Source organism: Mastomys coucha, unplaced genomic scaffold (assembly GCF_008632895.1).
Source record: "Mastomys coucha isolate ucsf_1 unplaced genomic scaffold, UCSF_Mcou_1 pScaffold21, whole genome shotgun sequence".
In the NCBI taxonomy this organism is placed as follows: domain Eukaryota; kingdom Metazoa; phylum Chordata; class Mammalia; order Rodentia; family Muridae; genus Mastomys; species Mastomys coucha.
In genome coordinates, this window is record NW_022196904.1 from 71,491,722 (window position 1) to 71,513,808 (window position 22,087).

The window sequence follows — 22,087 nt, forward strand, 5'->3', positions numbered from 1 at the left end:
GCTTGGATATCTAAGAACTTGTATTCTCCACAATGCAGTCAATAAATATATTCTGTGAGTTTTAGGCCAGCCTGGTCTATAGCCAGGGCTATACAGAGAAACCCTGTCTCAAAAAATCAAAAAGAAAAAAAATTCTGTGAGCAAAGTTTCCCAAGATCAATAAATAACAGTGTATGTGTGTTATGTGTGTTTATGCGCACATGAGCATGTGTGTTCATGCAGAGACCTGAAGTTGACACTGGATGTCTTCTCCCATGGCCCCACCACCCCTTCTCCTTTTAAAATAGTGTCTTAGTGAAATTGGAGTTCACTGTTTTGACTAGATTGGCTAACCACTGAGTCCCTGGGATCCTGGGATTGGGTTTTTATGTGGGTGCTGGGGATTCAAGCTCAGCCCCCTCAATTTTAGGTAGCAAGCCCTTTGGTCCAGAGCTATTTCCCAATCTTTCTGTGTTGATATTTCTTAGAAACTTGCCTCTATCAAAGATGATTTAGAGGTAAAAATGAGTCTTAAGTCCAGCATTCAAGTGGCTCTCAATTGGTGGATCAATCTCAGACAAAACAGTGATAAAAACAGAAATCCTGGGGGAGAATCTCGGGCCCCCTGGCTCTCCTGAAGTCAGCAGCTCCAGCTGCTGTCTGGTGCCACAGTGCCTAGCAAATCCCCAGAGCCAGATGCAGGGCTGTCCCCTGGGACTGCTTTTGTTCTCTTTCCCTAACAGGAGGGCCACACCTATTTCACTCTGGCTTACTTCTGAACAGCTAGGCACTTGAGAGACAGGGCTACAAGGACATACTGTAAGAAGCTAGAGCCTTGGTCACAGGATCAAAAGCTTTGGCATCTATACCTCAAGCTACCTAGGCCAGCAGGCTGTTCTCCACAACCCAGTCAAACACAGTGTTCTGTGGGAAAGTATCCCAAGATAATAAATATCAACCTCGAATAACAGGCATGCTCTAGCCCCACTTGTGGGGGAGGGAGGTCATAAGCACCACTGGAATGGTAAAGGTTCTGAGAAGGCCTGCAGGAAATAATTACTTCAGTTAAATTGGCAATTGCTCCTAAACTTATTTCATCCTAATTTTTTTTTTTTTTTTTTTTTTTTTTTTTTTTTTTTTTTTTTTTTTGGTAGAACACATGATGATTGAGTCCCTGTCATTCCTCACCAGGAAAGGCATCAGGGAAGGCCACTGGGTTTGGACAGCTATTCCCTGTTAGCTGCCCGAGGTGTCACAATGCATACTCACCATGGAGTGCTCACAATCCCAACTTTGTTTTTTATTTTTTGGTTTGTTTTTTGTTTTTTGTTTGTTTCTTTGTTTCTTTGTTTGTTTGGTTTTGGTTTTTTGAGACAGGGTTTCTCTGTGTAGTTCTGGCTGTCCTGGAACTCACTCTGTAGACTAGGCTGGCCTTGAACTCAGAAATCTGCCTGCCTCTGCCTCCCAAATGCTGGGATTAAAGGCGCATGCCACCACTGCCGGGCCCAACTTTGTTTTTTGTTTTTAATGTTAAATGTTAAAGATTGCTTTGTGCATTGTAGATACATTTGTTTTTGTTTTACATTTAAATGTGTGTGTGTGTGTGTGTATGTGTATGTGTGTGTGGAGGGGGGGTGTCATGATGCCATAATGCAAGTGTGGAAACTAGAAGACAACTTGAAGGAGTTGATTCTTCCCTTCTGCCAGGTGGTCTCAGGGACTGAAGACTTAGGTCACTAGGTTTGGAAACAAGCCCCCTTGTCTGCTCTGTTATCTGGCAGGCCCCAAAATCTGTGAACAGGATCCCCAAGATACCGCGGACAAGGGCTTGGCAGCGCGGCTGTGTTTCTCCTGCTCCTCCTTCTCCACAATGGCCATCTTGGTCATCTCCTGAGCTGGGAGTGGCTCAGAGCACTACTCTGTCCAGCCAGATAGAATGGATATTATTTTGAACTGTACAACTATATTTGGGGAATTCCCCATATGATGAGTCCTTTCTTCCCAAAGAGCTTATGAAGGAAACCAAGGCAAATTGCCAGCCATTAATGGGAACTAGGCTCAGCTCAGACTTAGAAAAACACTGTGGGAAGAGGTCTGTGGGGATGGCTAAGTGGTTAAAGGGCTTGCCAGGCAAGTGGAAGGACCCCCAGACCCACACAAATACTGTATCAGTGTGACAGCCTACCTGTAATGCCATCCTGGGAAAGTGAAGGCAGGATTCCCAGAGCAAGCTTGCTGCAGGCACTACCATACCAGTGAGCTCTGGGTGCCACTGAGAGAGCCTTGCTGGAAAAATGAACAGCAGTGATTGCCAACATCAACTTCAGGCCCCAGCATGTTCATACATGTACACACACACACACACAAATGGAAAGAAAAAAGACCAAGAATTTTTTTTTTTTTTAAGAAAAGATAGATCATGTAGGTTTGGATTTGTTACATAGCTAAAGACAGTTTTGAACTTCTGGTCCTCTGCCTCCACTTTCTAAGTGCTGGGATTCCAGGCCTGTGATACAACACCCAGCTGAAACTGAGGAGTTCTCCCAGCTTTACCTACCCGTGCTTTCCTAGGTGTCTCCTGCTAGAGATACCTACACACTCCTGACATGAGGTGGTCATGTCAGGTATCAACCAGAGTCTCCCTGAGAGCCATAATAGCTTCTCCTACAAGATCACAAGGGTCAGTCACTCACTCATAGTAGTTCTTCCCCCAACCCCTTAGAAGGAAAGGTAAGCCAGAACCTAGGGAGAAAGCATTTTATTGAGATTTGCTACATAAATACATATAGAAAGCTGAGGAAGAGGGTTGCTGAAGGAGCAGCTTCTGGCTTCCTCTGGGAAGTCACTAAGGAACCCATAGGAAACAGGTGGGAGGGAGTCAGTACCCCACACTAGGTCGGTAATGAGAGGAAAAGAGAGGTGAGGAGAGATCTGTGAGCAGATGTCACAGGGAGGGATAGGTGAAGATCAGTGGGTAACCATGCTGAGGAGTCACTGGGTCAGAGCCTGTATCACATCCTTCACCAGCATGGTGCCAATCACCATCTTCTCACTGTTGACAGTCAACTGGGCAGCTCCAGCTGCCCGGGCATCCAGAGTCAGCAGGACCAGACTCCCACTAGTCAATGTCCTCCCTGCAAACCTAAAAAGGGAGCAGAGGAAGGGGCTGGGGGAAGAACTGCCAGCGGTGACTGTGAAGGGCTCAGCCTAGGGCCCTTCCTTAGAGCCAGAGCCCAGCAGAGCCCATCTTCGCCCCTCTCCCAGTACCTGTACTCATCAGATGTCCCACATGGAACACGACCTAGGTTGGCAGTGGTGGTCACTTTCTGCACCACCATGTGATCACTCCGACAGGTGTCTGGCAGTGTAAGCTTCTCTGTGATCTCATTCATGCCTGTCAGCTTTCCTGGGGACAGAGACCATGATGAGGGCTGAGGCTATGGTGGACACAGGCTAGCACCTGCATCAACTAGCTGAACATTCTCATTAAGTTCTCCAAGGCTCTGCAGGTCAGAACCACCCTACTTAGCCTCTGAAGGTTCCCCACTCCTCTCTCACTTCAGAGAACTGACACACTGCTCCTGTTTCTCTCACACCTTCTGCTCTTAGTAACATCATCTTGACACTGCACATCACTCTGGACATGCTCAATCTACCCATTTCTGAGAACTCCTTTCCGGAAAGGAGAATGTTCCTCATGTCAGTGCCCTGCTTCCTCTCTGTTCATAGCCAGGGTCCTCCAAAGGGGATTCCAAAGTTTCCCTCAAGCCACCGCAACTGTCCCTTCTCTCCAGATCTTGGATGTCTTTAATCACTGCAGCCATGTGTAGCTCCTTTCTGCCTTGCCATTTCTCTGCTCCCTCCCTTCCCCTTCCTCCTGTAGAAGGTAGGCTTTCCTTAAGGTTCTGCCCTTGTCTCTCACTCCCCCACCCCCATATCACCACTGCCTCTCTCTGTCAGGGTGATCTCTGTCAGGGTGATGCCACCACACTCACAGCTTCTGTTTCCACCTCTATGCTTGTGACTCCAGCCTTCAGGTGTTTGCTAATCATAGACCCATATATTCAATCACACCCTAACACCTCCCCAAGTGCACCTCAAAACAGCCTTTCCCCAAAAACTAACCAGGCTCTTCTCTTGCCTGCCTTGTTCTTTCTTCTAGATGGGGGGAGGGGGGGAGTTTGACAAGTTTTAGAATATAAACCAAATTTAGCCCACTACCCAAATTGGCTTACACTTGGTTTTTTGTTTGTTTGTTTGTTTTGTTGTTGTTGTTGTTTTTAAGCATTGGGTGAAAATTCAAGAAAACAATGAGCAATTCTTAAAACTTGAAAATTAAATAAAATTATAATTCCCTATACTTATCATTAAAATGTTACTAGAACATAGCCACACTCAGTCATTTAAATATTCTCTCTGGCTGTTTTACCTGACAATAGCAAAGCTAAGTAATTATAGCAGAGACCACATGACCCTCACAGCCTTAAACATTTACTTTCTGGCCACCATAGTAAACATTCAGCAGACTGCTCTAGGTGAAAGGCTACTGCTCATCTTCACACCAAGCCAGGGATTCTAAAGCCAGACTGTCGTCGTCATCGTCCTCCTCCTCCTCCTCCTCCTCCCCCTCCTCCTCCTCTTCTTCCTCCTCCTCTTCTTCCTCCTCTCAAGGCTACTATTTGTAGCTTCCCCTGCCAATCACTCACTCCCACTCCAGTCCTTCATGCTTTTTTCCATGCCTCTGACCCTGCCTTGCCATCTCTCATCAGCTCTATTGCAATGGCCTTATAACTATACTAGTTACCCTGCACCCCAAGAAGTTAAGGCCGGGGGCTTTGTGACGCCCTGTATCTCTTCCCTTGGGGTGGGGTTATCCCCCACCCCCTTTACAAGCTTTCCACTTTTAAATGATGAGTGTTACCAGGCTGTTCTTTTGGGAGCAGGGGACAAAGATGTTCTTCATCTTCCCTGACTCCTCCACTGCCAGAAAATGAAGCCTAGTGTCTTCCCCCACACCCAGTAACCTCTGGGACCCCTTCCCACTCCTAGGAACTACAACAAACACACCACTTCTAGTTCTGTTCTTAGTACTCCCCTGGGATAGGAACTCCTGTGTCCTAAACAGAATTGCCCCCAACACTTTCAGCCACACATCTGCACACACTATTTCCCCTGTATTCCCAACTGGAATGTGGGCCTGGACTATGGGCAAACGTTCCCAAGCTTCACCACCTGCCCCAGTCTTTGTGAGCAGAAGCAAAGCTACAGGGCCTCCCTCTGTCTAAAGGGCAAAGGCTCCTCCCACATGTTGCAGCACTGCAGGATAGTGCACTCTACCACAGGGAGCACTCACCCTGTTCCTTCTTGAACTCATTCTCACTCATAAATACAGGGGCCATCAGCTCCCCGACAGGTGGCTGAATGGAGACATAGAACTGTCGGGTTTGGGTGCTGGGAAAAGCAGAAGGAAACAGGAACAGAAATGAGGCCAGCATCCACCCCCTCATTCCCATCTTATCTTGAGGCAGGGCACAGAAGCAGAAGAGTGAGGTAAGACCCAGAGCTGGGAATGGCAGCCAGACCCATAGAATTCCATGTGGCCCACCTACTTCTCTCTCCAGCTCCGGTTCTCTCAGACTCTGCCTCTTTCCACCCCACCCTCTCACTACTAATAGGAGCTGGGTACATACCACAGCTGGAAGTTGGCTGCCTGGGTTGAATCGCAGAAGTTAATGCCCATCACAGTAGTGGTGGATTCTCCAGGTGCCAGGGACTCTGAGTGATGTAAGGAGAGCAATCAAAGAACAGGAAAGGCGACCACTGTCCTGGAGCCCAGCATGGCCCCAGTCTCCCTCCCGTACCAGAGCACATCAGCCTTCTGTGGATTCCTGGCTTTTGGACCTGTGGAGTCCCTCACCCACTCTCAAATTTGCTCAGAAACCTGCCCTAATAGAAACTTGCTTATTTCCTAGGTGTTGAGTCATATTAGATGCCACCTCTGTTTCCTTATAGGAAGGCACCTGGTTTGACCCCAAGAAGGTATCGGCAACTACAGATAGACTGAGTCTGCCCAGGGGCCTCCTCCTCTACCCTGCTCAAGGCCCTCAGTACCGATTTCAGGGAATTCTTGAATGCTGATGCCAGCAGGCAGCTTGGGAGTGCCCACATGCAGCCCCTTGATGGGAGTCTCCGAGTTGTTGGAGAAGTAGATGTGCAGAGACACCATGTGGGGATCCCCAGGGAAAGGCTGGCGGCTGAAGGCATAGTCCACGGCCAGCCCCTCTCCAGCTACCCGGTGTAGCAGCTCCTGCCTCCCAATGCTGGACACTGGACTTAGCAGCTAGAGAGAAAGATGAGAGACATGCAGAGAAAAGGCAAAGGATAGTGAGACCCATCCTTGTCTTACCTAGGCCCATCCTGAAAAACCTGGACCTAAAGGTATCCCAATCATCACAGCCCAGCTCCTTCCACACAGAACCACACCACAGCATACAGCCCAGAACAGAGCCAAGTCCCTCCCCAGCTCACCGAAGGCACTAGAGAGGAGTCTGTGAGTGTCAGTCCTTCCAGGTCAGCAGCCAGACTGGTGGACACAACCATGGGAGGAGACACAGGCTGGACACTGGGAGGGGTGACTGGGAGGGGAAGGGAAGGAAGAAAGATGACTAATGAGGAAAGAGTGAACTGAACTTGGCTGGAATTGAGAGGAGCCCAGGGCACAAGGAGCAAAATTCAGCACCGTGGACAGAGAGATACATAGCCCTCTGGAAACTAGGTAAACCCAGGACAGACACCCCAGATCTCATCTGGAACCTAGCCTGGTGCTCCCAGGGTGCCTCTTAAGTCACACTGGGCTCCCTTCCCCCGTGCCTTCTATACCACCCAGACTCACAATCCTCTAGGTCCAGCAGGGAAATCTCCTTGGCTACAGGGGCACTCTTGCTGCTGGGAGGCTGAAAGAGAAAAAATGGATAGGGGCATGAGGAAGAGGAGCACCTTGGCTTTCTCTGGGTTGGGTGGGAGACATGCAATCTGTTCTGAACGGAAGGAAGATGTCCAAACATAGGGCAGGGAGGTGCTCTTACCGGTTTCTTCCTCCAGGAGGCAGGTTCCACCTGCTCCTCCTCTGACTCCGACGTCACCTCAGACTCTGAGCTACTGCTGGAGTCACTGCCCTCCTCTGATGATGAGCCTTCTCTGTGTCCCTCTGATGCCTTCTTCTTCTTTGTCTTCTTCTTCTCACCTTCCTCCTCACTCTGTTCACTAGAGGAGAGTGGAAACGTGAGTATAGTCTGGCCTGGGCCTTGTCTCATAGAACAGAGGAAGCCCTGTAAAGTGGAGAAGGGAGTGGAGACCTTGGGCCAACCAATTCTGCATCTAGCTTCCTATCTCAGCTCTGCTTCCAATCAAGCTTCCATCCCAGTCCCTGAAGAACTTTACACTAGCTAGGACCATCTCAGGCCCCAGAACTCTGGTAACTTCCCATAAGGGTTTTAAGACCCCCTAGACTTTGGCAGTCAGGAAGAGCAGCCATCACAGGAGATGAACCAGTGGATGTGCAGGCCCCCAGCACCTCATGGGAGCTCAGGGCCTCCCAGAAAACTGGCTGTTTCTTTTCCAGAATAGCCGCCGCCCCCCCCCCTTACCTCTCGCTGCCTTCGCCTTTCTCCTCATCCTCGTCTTCGTTGTCCGATTCACTGCTAGACTCTCCCGAGCCACTCCCACTGCTGCTCTTACTCTCTGACTCACTCTCAGATTCAGGCTCTATGGAGGAAATGTGTCAGGCCTCCCCACTGCATGTGAACTCCCCCCCCCCCCACACACACACACAATAAAAAGGGCCTTTCCACTTCCTGTAGAGGCCTCGGTCGATGGGAGTTATTTAGGTTCCCAGTTCCAGACTCAGAACTGAAGCTTCCATTTCATTTGACCTGCCCCAAAGCTAGATGCCAACTGAGATTTAAAAAAAAAAAAAAAAAAACATGGAAGGACCCACCCAAGTGTTACTTGCACAGTACACACATATGGGAATGGACATCTGGGTTCACACAGACTGTGACTCATCAGCAAGTGTACGCCCTTGGTCACTGACCATATAAACACACATGTAGAGCATGCTCAGTCACTCAGGCCTGCACATAGGCAGGACTTCAGCTCTACGCCTCTGCTCACCACTGTCTGCAGACTCGGTGGGGCCAGACTCCCCCTCGGAGTCAGAATAGAAAGGCTTTTCCTTCTCCTTCCTCTTCTCCCGATTTGAGCATTTGGTCCATTCAGGTACCTGAAGATGTCATAAGTACAGGTCCTCTCCTCATGGTTGGAGGAGGGGGGAACGAATGTGCATGGCCTTTGTACCTATGACTATATCCCTTCTTGGTGCCCTACTTGGGTGTCACCCCAAAAAGGGAAAAATGGAGAGGTACAATCCATAGGGAGAGGAGTAGATGGTTCACAGCCATGAGAGCACCCAGCCATGGATAATAAGAATCTGGGCACAGCACACAGGGAGGGAGAGGGAAGAGTACACAGCACACAGAGGGGACCTCAGTGTATTCGCCCAACAGGCCCACGTGGGTCTCAATAAGGGAGAGGTCTTCTTCCTGTGTGGGGGGAGGGCATCAGGAGAACTAGGACAGCAACAGACACGGACACACACACACACACACACACACACACACACACACACCAAAGCTGCTGACCTCCACATTGCGCACAGATGGATCTGGGGCTTCCTCTGGCCAGTCTGGGAGCTCCTGGTAGCCCGTAGCCTTTGCATTGAGCAGGTGGGACAGTGAGCCCAGTTGGAAATGGTCACGATCTGAAGACAGGTTTATAAGTTAGGCTAGGAGTGGCAGTGAACAATGCTTGAGGCAGGGGTATTTGTTTCCTGCCTAAAACTGGGTGCTAATTCTAGTGGGGATTCCCTGGCTAGGCAAGGGAAAGTGATGGATACATCCCCTGGTGACTCCTGTGTACCCTGACAACACACCCAGGTCTACACGCTGTGAGAAAGACAGAGGACAGGACAGAAGACAGACTAAAGAATGAGAACGAGGTGTTGAGAGAGGAAGCTCCAGGGCCAGAGTTGGTGTTAGCTGCTCAGGTCTCTATGTGGAGTCCACAGGGTGAATGTGACTCCTCTCCTGGGCAAGGCTAGGTTAGAAAGAAGTCTTACACGGGACAAAGTGAAGAAGAAGCTGGCCAGACTAGCCAAGGGCGGAGAGAGAGGTCTGGTCCACTGCTAGATTCATGGAGACAAATAAGCAGTCAGAAATAGAGTGGGAGAGAGTCAGTGTCACAGTAGAGAGATGGTATAGGAAGGAAACCAGAGCCATGAATGAGGATGGCTTCAGGGCTGCCCTGTATAATTACATCACTATCCTACTCAACCCTTGAGTCCCAGGGGAGGAAGGAAAATGCAGAGGTATCAGGAAAGCCAGATTCTGTTCAGGAAACTCCTCTCCTGGGTAGGCCTTGGCTTCGTTTCCTAGAGCTAATGAGGCTGCTGAAGCAACCTCCCCATCCCAGGCCACAACTGTGAGCAGAGGCTGGGAGCCTGGTGTCAGGGCTTAGGCTGGCTTTGTAACTGCCCAAAGTGCTAGCAACTGCAACCTCAGGATTGCTAGAAACATGTCCCTTCCTTTTACATGTTATCATACTACCTGCCTTCCTAGGTCCTTGGTATCTAACATCTTGGTATAGAACCCCAAGTGGAGAGCCTACTCAGGAGGGAGGTGGAAGAGATGTCTAAGAAATGGAGAGGAAGCAAAAGCTGCATGTGTCAAGAAGAGCAGATCCTCAAGTGAGGCAGAACCAGCCATGACTGTTGTGGAGATGGCAGGGGCAGTCAGCACACCAGTTCTATACACAAAAGCTTGGTCGTGCCTAAAGCTCAGCCTTGGTTGAGGACCTGGATCCTGGGCCCTAGGCCTGGCCACTTCCTCTCTCTCTCCCCAGAGGTTACCCCAATTCCCGCTCCCACCTTTGAAGGATGACTCCAAGATTGGGGCTGGCTTAGGGGCCAGGAAGAGTTTCTTGGCATGGCGGCTGAGGGCACCACCCTGCTCTGAAGGAACGATGAGCTGCCGGGTGAAGCGGGCTCGGTCTCGGATATCATAGTTCTGGTCATACTTGGCCAGACTCAGCACATACTGGGTCAAGAGCTTGGTCTGAGGAGAAAAGAAAAGGTGGCTCAGCAGACAACAGAGGGTGGGGGACCCAGGAGACTTGGAACAGGCTTTGTTCAGCCAACAAAGCCAAGCAGAGAGCCTTCCCTTTGCTAGTGTACATCATCCAACTTTCCTCCCCGCCTGCCCTGGTTCCAACTTCTCCATTTCAGTCTTCTGGCCCTGACTTCTCCCCCAACTACCACAACTGCCTTGGGCCAGCAAATGAGGTTGCCCTCTCCTCCCTGTAGGTCCTGGATTCCATTCTTCCTCTATTTCTGGTCCCTACTGATCCAGGCCAGCCAACCTCTTTATTCTGGCACAGTGCTGTATTTGTGGTTCCCAGACACCACCATCCCCAGAGAATCAAGACAATAAAAGGGGGTGTAGAACAAGAGGCTCTTTGACAGAGCTGTCAATCCACAGAGCATATCCCAAGCAGCCCAGAGAATCTCAGAGATGCTAGTCTGTCCCCTAGAAGATTCTGACAAGATTGAAACCAAATGCTGAGCTCATATGGAGTCCACAGTCTACAGTGGAGACAGCTATATCTGACTGAGGACCAAAACTTTCAAATATTGTCCCAGTCTTGGCCTAATTTAAGCTGCCTTCACATGATGACAGTGCTGACTGCCATCATTTATAAAGAACTTTCTGGATCTAAGTACTGTGCCGGGTGTCCTCCACTCTCCTGTCATCTCTGTAATTCTAAGTACGTAGAGATGATGAACCAGGAAGTGGCTTCTTTGAGTTTGGGGGGCCCATAGGTACTGTACCCAGGTCTGGATCAGAAGCCCACCTATCCCCTCCCTGTCAGTGCCTATGCCTCTGACCCAGATCTCTGTGTCTCCTGTGACAAAGATCAAAACCACCAAATAGCTAACAGCAGAGTACCTACAGGCACCAGGCACCAGCTAACAGCAGAGTACCTACAGGCACCAGGCACCAGCTAACAGCAGAGTACCTATAGGCACCAGGCACCAGCTAACAGCAGAGTACCTACAGGAACCAGGCTCCAGATAACACCAGAATACCTACAAGCACCATCAAGACAGAGCCTGGGAATGACTCAGGTTCCGAAAATTTGTGATGATAAAATATCACATCCAGCCAACCACGACTAGAATGCATACCCCGTGGCCATCAAGCAGATATCTGAGAGGTGCAGAGATTTCCAGGTGCTGGCCCAGAATCAGAGCTGATGTTGTGGCAGAACTGCCCCATATCACTTTAGGGACCCCTAGGGCTCCACTCTCATCTACACTATGTCTGTCCTCCATGGACTCTTGATGCCTCACATTCAGCTCAGTCCCTTCCACTACATACTACTCACGATTCCAGCCCCAGATTCTCCTAATACAACAGACTCAGAAACACGAATACAGAATGGTACTGCAATGGACTCCACCCCAGGCCTGCTTTTCCCGTCCAACCATCTGACCAGAAATGTTGATGGACACCCTTGTCAACATGTTATGAAGATGGAGCAGCAGATTCATTCCCTCCCCTTCTAGTTTAGGACAGCATCTTCGTTCACAGGCTTCACAGGTGGCTGATAACAGACTGTCTCCTTCCCTTGCCTCATCTTAGAGAAAGCACTTAAGGATTGGATCCATCTGTTCATAGTCCTAATACTGTGTCAACAATTAAAACAAGAGGTTGGTCCATGTGCCGACATACTGTAAGACTGTCTGTAATAACCCATCATCCTTGCTCACTCTTAAAAGCCATTGCTCACATTTACAATGTCCAAACTATGTCAGAGAACCCCACCTCACTTAGCCACAATGTACTAATATTCACACACACACTTATATCCATACAAGCACATAAAATAAATAGGTTAATTAGAGGTTGTTCAAAAGAACCTATGAACAACCATGTCAGTATACCAAGAACTTTATTGACCAAGAAGGTCCAGCTGCCAGGGAAGAACACAATGGAACACTCCCAATAACCTGTGCCAACATTCGTGCTAATTGCCACCCAAACTGACTACTCAAGAAAAGCTAAAGTGCATACTCTGCTTAACACATATAAATTCTACAATCTAGACTTTAAAGCCCATCCCTGCTGGTGTTTGTGCTTTGTGTAATTTGTACTTGGTGAGCAAGTCCTTCGACTTTGGAATGTAGCAAAGGTAATAAGCATAGAGACTTGTCTTGCTGGTTTGAAAGCTCTAGAGACATTGTCCCTTGTGGCTTAGAAAAATTAAGTGGCCACATTGGGAGGCTCACATGGCAGGAGCTAAAGGCAGTCTCTAAAAACTGAGAGTGATCTCTAGTTGACAGCCAGCAAGGAGTCAGGACCTTGGCTCCAAAGTCACAGGCAATGTTGACACAGGTGAGCTGGGAAGTGAAGCTGTCCTCGACAAAGCCACCAGGTAAAAACCCAGCCTTGGCCTATACTTTAAGGACGGCCTTGCATAAGACCAAACTGTCATACCAGGTTCTTGGCCCATAAAAAAAAACTAAAAGAAAAGCCAGTGATACTGGTGCACGCTTTTAATCCCAGCAATAAAGAGGCAGAGGCAGGAGGAGCTCTGGAAGTTTGAGGCCAGCCTGGTCCTCAGAGCAAGTTCTGGGACAGCCAATGCTACACAGAGAAACCCCATTTCAAAAAAACAAAAACAAAACAAAGAAAAGAACAGGTGTGTTGTCTTAAGCCACCAAGTTGACAGTAACTTCTTATGAAGCTATGGAAAACTTAAAGTTTATTAAAATGCGACATCGCAATGCCTGTTCCTAAGGCTCAGAGAGCCTCTAGAAAAGAGGGTGGGTGAATGAATGAATGCACGCATGCACGTGTAGTTAGCAGTAATGTCTAGTCAGGGTTCTAATACTTGGTATTCTGCCTCGTTAGCTTGAGTCCCTGGGGCTAACACTACTCACTCTGAATCAAAGTAGCCAATAACGAAGTCAGTTGTTAGCACCCACCATGACAGTGACAACCGTGGTGCAGGCAAGCCCACCCAGGCTTATGAAGAACACAGTGGCCTTAGAAATGTGTTATCTCTAGGCATTGTAGACTCCTCACTAACCTGACCACTGATCATGCCACTCTCTGGTTTGTTTCCTTTGGCTGTTGGGAACTGAACCCAGAGGACTGAAGCTTCATGTGTGTTAAGCATGTGCTCTATTAATGAGCTATACCCTCAGCCCTGCTTCATTTTTCCAAGTGCTCCTCCCTCCCTTATCAAGTGATATGGCACACAAACCTTTGCTTCCCCATGCCACTCGCTGACCGCAGGCTGCTTCTTCACACCGAGACTCAGACTCAGTACTTCGCTGCCTCTATGCGCCATTACTGCCCTCCCATCCGACTCATGATAAGAGTCCTGGCGGCCCAGCCTATCCCAACTCAAGTCCCTGGACTCATGCCAGAGACCATGAATCAAAGGAACCGGTGGTGAAGATGCAAATACCGTGACCCTAAGACTGCCACAGGATAGCAAAAAAAGCCACTTTCAGGGTATACAGCAGTCTTGGGTAAAGGGACAGGGAGTTCTAGGGTTTGCAGAGTATAAATACTGTTTCAAGTAGTCAGCTCTGCCCCTACAGCATGTAATGCTGTACTGTGTGATCCTGTGTAAACACCAGCATGTAATACTTAAATGAACATGCTCCAACTGAAATATTTGTTAAAAGGCAGCAACAGGCCAGGTTCAGCCTGCGGACGGCTGTTTAGCAGTCTCAGTGCCGCTGAACTCGCCTGTTGTTTGGAGTCTGCAGCTCCTTGAAAAGCTCAGCACACTGTGCCTTGTGGGAATTCACTGGCGCTATCTCAGGGAACACTGGACACCCAAAGGCTCTAAGCACCACTATATTCCAACTTACTTGAACCATATCCTTGGCGGTAGCATCTCTCGTAATTTTTTTTTTTTTTACCTTTGAAAAGGGTCTGGTCACCAACAGCACCCAGGCTGGAGCACAGCCTTGACCCTCAACCCTGGCACAGATAGTCCAGACATCGACAAACTTTTGGGAAGAAGCACAGTCCATGCCCCCCCAGAATACATGTTCTCCCACCAACGCCCATCCCTTAGCTCAATCAGCATGAGCACTTCACAACCTGTGTTTCAGACATGACAGATAAGGACACTCTAGCTTCAAGACAAGAACACTACAGCCTCACAAGCGATCTTTCAATGGCGACCTTAAGTATACCTATGGACCCTGGGTGGTAATGGTCACTTGGGAAGACTAGCTACCTATCTTGATAAAGCTTTTCAGAACTACTGGGGAAAGCCAAAAGAATTCTGCCCAGGGCGGCACTTGGGCGTCCAGAGAAGGCTGGTGGGGATGTCTCTCACACCTTACCTGCTTCGAGTTGGTCAGGTACAGCTTGGCTGCCAGGTTGATGACCTGCAGCTTCACGATGTCCTCTTCTGCTGTGAAGGACTTGGCCATTTTTCTCAGGACATCAGGTGCAATCTTGGGCACATGCTCACAGTACTCTCCAATGAGCCAGAGGATGCTGGCTCGTGCCATGGGCACCTGCGCATATGGACAGGCATTAGGACTAGAGGAAACATGCTGATATGGGTGGGATGAATTGCCAAGGAAATGGCAGCTTGTGCTGGCCTAGTCTTATAGGTGCCTGAGGATGGAGGCAGAGGGGCAGAACAGATTACAAGGTGGACTTTTCATAAGCAGCACCCCCTCTTCCACATAGTTTCATTATTATGAACAGAACTACCAAGTCCTAAAGTTAGCCATGTTTTTTTTTTCCAAGACAGGGTTTCTCTGTGTAGCCCTCGCTGTCCTGGAACTCACTCTGTAGACCAGGCTGGCCTTGAACTCAGAAATCCACCTGCTTCTGCCTCCCAAGTGCTGGGATTAAAGGCATGCGCCACCACTGCCCGGTGCCATGTTTTTATAAATGTATTGCTGTACTGCCATGCCAGTCTGCCTGAATCTCCAGTGATGGCATTAGGGATATTTCAACCCAGCAAAACAACAGAAACACAAAGGGTTAATCAGTCACCCATCCTTAGCCATAGCTTCAGTGGAAGATAAAGAGTTCTGTGAGGGAGCCCCATAGAGACAGCCTTGAACACAGTCACACAGTCTAATCTCTCTCCTTCTTCTACCTGAAGAATGTGCAGTACCCATTTGGAGGTTGATCTGGGTGAAGCTAAAGCATTTAGTTACAGGTTCTTAAAGTCATGGGGACTGGGCTAGAAAGATGGCTCAGAAATTAAGAGCACTCGCTGATCTTGCAGATGACCCAAGTTTAACTCCTAGCACTGACGCTGGGCTGTGCACAACTGCCTAGAACTCTAGAGTCAGGAAATCTGAAACCACTGGCCTCTACAAGTGCACATATCACACACACACACACACACACACACACACACACACACACACACTTAAAGTAAAATAAATCTTTAAAAAGACATTGGCTGGGTGTTGGTAATGTATTCCTTTAATCCTAGCACTCCAGAGGATGAGGCAGACAGATCTCTGTGAGTTCAAGACCAGCCTGGTCTACAGAGTAAGTTCCAGTACAGCCAGGACTACACAAAGAAACCCTGTCTTAAAACAAACAAACAAACACAGCAAAAACAAAAATTAAAAAAAGGAAATCATGGGGATAATGCTGGGGTTGGAAAACACGGGAGTTGCTCCCTCACCTGGATGTTGTCTGTGAGCTTTGCCAAGTGTTTGATGATCTCGCCATGCTGCGCTGGCTGCATTTGCAGCAGCTTCTTAATGACCACCACTGACTCTGCAACCACAAGCTCTAGGGAATGGGAATGAGAACACAAGCCCCAGAACAGTCACATGGCCACACCCAGGTGGACAGGCACACCTGCAGCGCACTGGCCATCCTCTCCCTCATAGTCACATGGCTGTGCCCAGGTGGACAGGCACACCTGCAGTGCGCTGGCCATCCTCTCCCTCATAGTCACATGGCTGTGCCCAGGTGGACAGGCACACCTGCAGTGCGCTGGCCATCCTCTTCCTCAGCCCCCCCCCCCCGACCCACGCAGTTCTCAAGCAGCTCACTTACAGAAATACCTGCACACTAACTGAAGCAGATAAACCAACAGATACACACTATATCTAGACACACAAGGGGATAGACACACACACTGGCCATCTCGGGGAGACATGCAGGCACTCAGACAGCATCAAGGATGGACCCTTCTCCAGGCAAACACTGACCGTCACGGTTGGACAGAAGCTGCACCAAGCCATTGAGACAGGTGTCACGGACTCGGCCTATGTTCGTCGCACATCGTCCAATGGCCTGGATCGTGGCTGCTACAAAGTCTTTGTCCATGCTGCGAATGTAGGTCTGTGGGACATCATGACACAGTAACATCCAGTAAGTAGTAAACCCACAGTGAAGGGCTTAAGGGTGACCTTCAAGTAAACAAAGACTGTACACTGCCCCCCTATATAATAACTCATGCCAGAGATTAAGTCTTGGGGGACTATGATGTCTCCAAAGCACATCCAGGGATTCCTCAGCCTGAAGCCAGCAGAAGGCACTGAAAGGGGGAATCTAAGGAAACATTTCTCCAGCTTTGGGCTCTTGAAGAAAATGAGACCCATCAGGGCAATTCTCACTGAGCACAGGGATCTCCAGGACACCTTTCCTGGGGCCTAGAAGCTAGAGGTTAGACCATTGCCTGTACCTGGAATTCCCGTAGAACAGTGGGGATGTTGGTCTCATTGGCCAGGTTGGTCAGCACTTCCAGCTACAAGGAGGGAGAGAGGCAGAAAGTGGCCAGTGTGGCCTGCAGGTGGTCTGGGATTTTACTGCAAACAAACTTTACAGACTAGAAAGCAATCCTCAGGACAGATATGCACCTGCTTAGAATGGCGAGGAAATGCTAGATCATGGACCTTCTTCAGAAACACAAGATCAGCTTGCCTCCTCAGTGAAGTAAGTCCCTGACAAAGAACAGGTGACGAACGGTCATGCTGCCTCCTACCTCTACACAAAACTATTCCTTTGAGGACAGAAACCAAGGATGACCTGTGAGTCTCTGAATGACCTGACCACTCTTCCTGCCTCAGAGTATTTGCAAGTGCTGTCCCTTTTGTATGGAGCAGTTCTTCCCTCTTCTGACCTTTCATTTACGTAGGTAACGCACATTCATTTATCAGGTCTCAGCTCGGACTCCATTTTCTCAAGGAATGCTTCCTTGATCCAAATGACGGTGACCCTATTCTAACTTAAAATTTTTTAATTTATTTTCTGAGTATTGTTTTGTCTAAGCACCATGTGCATGCAATGCCTGCAGATGTCAAAAGAGGGCATTGGATTCCCTGGAACTGGAGTTACAGGTGGTCATGAGCCCTCGTGTGGGTGCTAAGAATGGAACCCTGGTCCTCTAGCGAAGCAGCCAGTGCTCTTAGCAACTGAGACACCTCTCCGGTCCTGATGTCACCTATTTATATTACTCTGCACTCTTCAGTCTTGACATATTTCATAGATGGGTTTTCTCCATTTATTTTGTGATTGGCCGCTTAATGCCTCTTTTGCCCCCAACAAGACTATAAGCTCAATAAAAGCAGGATCTCTGGCTCATTTCCTTTACCTTGAATCCCTACATCGATGCCTGTATGTTGTTGCTGTTGTATTTTGAGACAAGTGTTTCAAGTAGTCCAAATTGGCCTTGAACTCTATATGTGGCCAAGAATAATCTCAAACTCCTGATCCTTCTGCTCCCACCACCTGAGGGACAGAATAACAGGCATATGCTACCTCATCCTGTTCATGGGGAGCTGGGTATCAAACCCAAGTCCTTGTGCATACTAAGCCAGGACTCTCCCCAGATCCCTTGGGTCCCTAGATCCGGTATCAGAAGTGAGGAAAGTTAGTCACTGTTCAGTGACATCCCTCAATAATAAGGCAACAGAATGGGAAAGGAGCGGGGACACAGGCTCTCAACACTTTGCCCGTTGGTGTACATGTTCCAGAAAGTCTGAAGGGGCAGGTACGTGAGAGACAGAGCTGCAGAGTAGGATGGCTCCACCCTAGTAACATCACTTCCTGAAATCTACAATTAAAATATAAAATGTAAGTGATACAGGCTTTGGGGGATGATTATGAAAATTAAGTTATTCTGGGAAGTGTCTGCTGCATACCACGCAGTTGTGTAACTGTTTCCACCAAGACTGAAACATTCCATCCTGCTGGAAGCTCAAGAGCAGGAAGGAAAACAACTCACAACAGCTCCCAGAAGTCCCTGAAACTGACCAGATTCTCTAGGCCCCTCCCTGCCAGTGTAAGCCGATTAAGAGAGGCTGAGCTGCCAACAATCAGAAGAGCCAGCTAAGCTGCAAAGTAGACTCTCAACCAAGCCAAGCTGCAAAGAGTCTGAGACCAGACCAGGTGCCTAGGAGAAGCAGCAACCCTGCCTGCAAGAGCTTTGGACCAGAGTCACCTGGAAAGCACACCCTGCAACCTGCTGAGCTCCTGCAGGCTGTGCTGTGTGCTCCCGGGTCCCAGCTTTGGGACTTGTCACCCATGCTGAGGTGGGCCTTGGTGATTCTGCTGTCTCAAGTCATTTCTGTTCCTGTAAGTAACCCCTCACCCATACTCTTGTAAGTAATGCCTCCCCACCCCCCCCAAAAAAAACTTCATTGGTTCACCCAAGTTGGACTTGGTTGCTGTCTGTACTTTAGTCTGTTGTGGGCTCCCTATCTGGGGTTAGTAGGCTCCACAAAGAGGCAGGCACCAATGTGTCCAGTATAAGTTAACCCAGCTGGTATTTAAGCAGGTTAGCTGGGATCAGAGGCCGCGCACAGTCTTGCACTCACCTTTAGGATCTTGATCTGGGTAGGATCCGTGGATCTAATGTAGAAGCTCTTCAGGTAGGGTTCAAACATACCCTGGCAAGAGAGAGAGAGTATTCCTGGAGATCTTCACCACAGTCCTAGATCTGCCTTTTCCAGAGACACCTGCCCCTCCCACCATAGACCCCATGACCCTTCAGCCTCCACACTTTCACCTTGCCTCAAGTTCCCCATCCATCTTAAAGCTGACTTACTCTTTCTCATTAGGCATCCTCCCTGTCCCCTGCCTCTGCCCCTTCAGGATCTAGACCCTGCTCCTGGTTTGTGTTTGGGTTGTCGAAAAATCTATATCCTGCACACAGGGTAATTGTAATTCCCCATCTTTCCCTGTAACCCTGTTCATCCCACCCCAATTCCCAACAGCTCCCAAAGAGCCCACAGAAGCCAGAGCAGACCTTGAATGCAAGCTCACCCTGCGCTTGATGGACATGGTGGCCACATTCTGGAGCACTACGTACTGCACCTCACTGTGGAGAGGATGGGTTAGAAGTTTCTGAACCCCTCAGTTGGGGCCAGGGACTGTGGGTTGGGGAAGACAGGTTAGCCAAAGAGTTGAGAGGAAGGAACAGAGGGGAGAAAAGTGGGATCTGGCTGCAGAGGGGGCGGGGGCCCGTACCTGTGGCTGCGCAGCAGACGTACCAGCGCCTTGGCGATGACGCCCACCTCTGCCTTGGGAGCCAGATGGAAGTAAAGCTGCGCTACCGCCATGACCACCGCGGCGCTGCGGCTCTGCAGTAGCGGCTTGGTGTTCCGCAGCAGCAGCCGGTGATCTGGGTCCATTACATAGGGCTTCCGAGCAGGCAGCGCCGCAGTCGCCGCCTCCTCTGATCCAGGGCCTTTGGCCTCGTCCTCCTCAGAGCCATAGAAGGCCTTCTCGGGATTCTCCTCCAGCAAGGACTCCTGAAAGAGATAACGGCCGAGTGTATGGACATATTTCCTGGGTGACCTCCCGCCCCTCCGCAAGGCTGGAGCCTCACGCTCACGTTCTGCGTAGGACTCAGGAACTGAGTTCGTGCATAACGCGTGAGCATGCTGATGATCACCACCTGGCCCCACTCCTCCACGTCAATGAGCAGGTTGCAGAGCTTCCGGTAGTTTTTGTGAATCAGGTCGATACGTTCCGGACAGACCTCTTCAAAGGCCATCACTACGCTGCCCGCCACCAGCTGGAGAAGCAAGAAAGAGGATGTGAGAAAGAGCACGTGAATGGGAAGGGCAGAGGAACCTTTCCCACCACTTGTCCTTTCTTCCCATAATACCCACCGTGGTCTTGTCTGCCAAAAGCTTCTCAATGACTTCTATCAGCTGGTCCTTCTGATCAGAGTCCAAACTGGGGAAGAAACAATCTCTGGGAATGTGTTCCTTCCTGTCCCCAGGCTCCCCAACAGCTGCCCCAGCCAGGCTTACACACACACAAACACACACACATTCATCAAGAGATGTAAGCTCCCATCTTTGGCCTGTATTTGTCAGATCCCTAAACTATCTTATTCCAGATGAGAAGCAGCCTGCAAGACCGTGGTAAGGTCACGGGTGGGCTGGGAGCTTAGGAACCCAGGACCCTAGAGGACAAAGGGCAAAACTAGAGCACACCTGTAGAGTTTGGGGATGGCATGAGCAGCTGTTTTCCGAACGTAGGGTGACATGTCCGAGGCAGCTTCCTTGATGGCTAGCATCATGATGGGCACTATGATGGGCACACGGATGCTAGAGAGAACTCGGAGCGCACTGGCACGGATCAGCTGGTTAGGATCCTACTGGCAGAAGTAGAGACAGAGGCCTGAGACGGCATTATGTTCCCTAATGGGAAGATCACACACTTTTGGGAATTACCATTCCTGGCTCCTACCACCAGAACTTGCTCCCCTACCTCCTGACAAGGGCTAGCTTGTGTCTGGTACCTTGGTGTCCTGTAGAGCTCCTTCTAAGATTGAAACATTCCATCCTACAGGATAGCTCCATAACTTCAAGAAGATCCTGAAACTGGCCACACTGACTAGGCCCCTCCCTGCCAGACTAAGCAAGACAAGCTGAGAATCCTCTCAGACTAAGAGATGCTGAGCTGCCAAGACTCGGAGGAGCTAAGCTGCAAAGTAAACTCTCAGCCAGGCCAAGCTGCCAAGTCTCTGAGACCAGACCAGCTGCCTGGGAGAAGCAGCTGCCTGCAAGAGCTTTGGACCAGAGTCACCTGGAAAGCACACCATGCAACCTGCTGAGCTCCTGTAGGCTGTGCTGTGTGCTCCAGGGTCCCAGCTTTGGGACCTGTCACCCATGCTGGCTGGGGTGGTCTTGGTGATGCAGCTATCTTTGAGTCATTTCTGTTCCTGTAAGTAACCCCAATAAAACGTATTGGTTCTCCAGGTTAGACCTGTATGGTATCCATACTTGGGTCTGTCATGGGCTCCCTATCTGGGGGTGAATAGATAGATATGTTGTGTCGTGTCTCAGCAGGGACAGTGTTGTTGAACAACACTTGGGGCCACTACCTCTTGGCTCCAGCAGCCAAAACGAGTGTGTTAAGAAGCAACTTTGTTTCAGAAAGTGTAGAAATTTTCAGAACTTCCATAGCTCCTCAAAGACTTTCTTAGGAGCCAGCATCTGTCTGTGCCTCCAGAGCCTGCTAGAAAATGCAAGTAGCTCTCTTCCAGAGTTTACTGTTCCACGCCCCTTCCCCAGTAGCCTATCAAAAGTTGCCCTTCTCTAATATTTAAAACCCACGTGTAGGCTTCTCCTGTGCAGAGGGCATTCCATACAAGCCTGATAACAGCATGCATTCTCCTGCTCTGACCTGATTTTTTTTAGCACTATCTTCCTACTGTGGTTATAAACCAATAGTTTTCAACCCATGGGTCTCGACTGCTTTCACGGGGGTCACATATCAGATATCCTGGATGTCGGGTATTTACATTATGATTCGGAACAGCGGCAAAATTACAGTTGTGAAGTAACCACGAGAACCATTTCTGTAAACAGCTCCTAATCCTGCAGAATGGCAGACAAGTGTGCTGGAATACTACAGGAAGCCAGCTGTTACTCTGATTTCTCAACTGAGCAAAGAGACCCACAAAACCAGGTGTGAACGTGATGGTAATCACTGGCAAAAATCTGGGATTTTTTTTTTTTTTT

At 49.3% G+C, this 22,087-nt stretch overlaps 1 protein-coding gene across 2 annotated transcripts in view; it reads right to left on the reverse strand.

Annotated features, from left to right (window-relative positions):
• Positions 1-2,722: 2,722 nt before the first annotated feature.
• Ap3b2 (adaptor related protein complex 3 subunit beta 2) overlaps positions 2,723-22,087 on the reverse strand; it is a 32,788-nt gene continuing 13,423 nt past the window's right edge. The window contains exons 6-28 of one of the 2 annotated variants that reach the window (XM_031387179.1): positions 20,555-20,715; positions 20,225-20,291; positions 19,945-20,127; positions 19,578-19,861; positions 19,374-19,428; positions 18,926-18,997; positions 16,967-17,050; positions 16,792-16,854; positions 16,316-16,448; positions 15,781-15,890; positions 14,465-14,641; positions 9,962-10,148; positions 8,679-8,797; positions 8,152-8,260; positions 7,626-7,743; positions 7,065-7,242; positions 6,872-6,932; positions 6,508-6,614; positions 6,091-6,319; positions 5,670-5,754; positions 5,333-5,430; positions 3,247-3,385; positions 2,723-3,121 (exon numbers count right to left, since the gene is read on the reverse strand). In XM_031387179.1, the coding sequence (XP_031243039.1) occupies positions 2,971-3,121; positions 3,247-3,385; positions 5,333-5,430; positions 5,670-5,754; positions 6,091-6,319; positions 6,508-6,614; positions 6,872-6,932; positions 7,065-7,242; positions 7,626-7,743; positions 8,152-8,260; positions 8,679-8,797; positions 9,962-10,148; positions 14,465-14,641; positions 15,781-15,890; positions 16,316-16,448; positions 16,792-16,854; positions 16,967-17,050; positions 18,926-18,997; positions 19,374-19,428; positions 19,578-19,861; positions 19,945-20,127; positions 20,225-20,291; positions 20,555-20,715 (2,970 nt within the window). In that variant the 3' untranslated portion in view covers positions 2,723-2,970. The remainder of the gene's footprint in view (positions 3,122-3,246; positions 3,386-5,332; positions 5,431-5,669; positions 5,755-6,090; positions 6,320-6,507; positions 6,615-6,871; positions 6,933-7,064; positions 7,243-7,625; positions 7,744-8,151; positions 8,261-8,678; positions 8,798-9,961; positions 10,149-14,464; positions 14,642-15,780; positions 15,891-16,315; positions 16,449-16,791; positions 16,855-16,966; positions 17,051-18,925; positions 18,998-19,373; positions 19,429-19,577; positions 19,862-19,944; positions 20,128-20,224; positions 20,292-20,554; positions 20,716-22,087) is intronic. The other variant, XM_031387180.1, reaches the window with a different exon arrangement.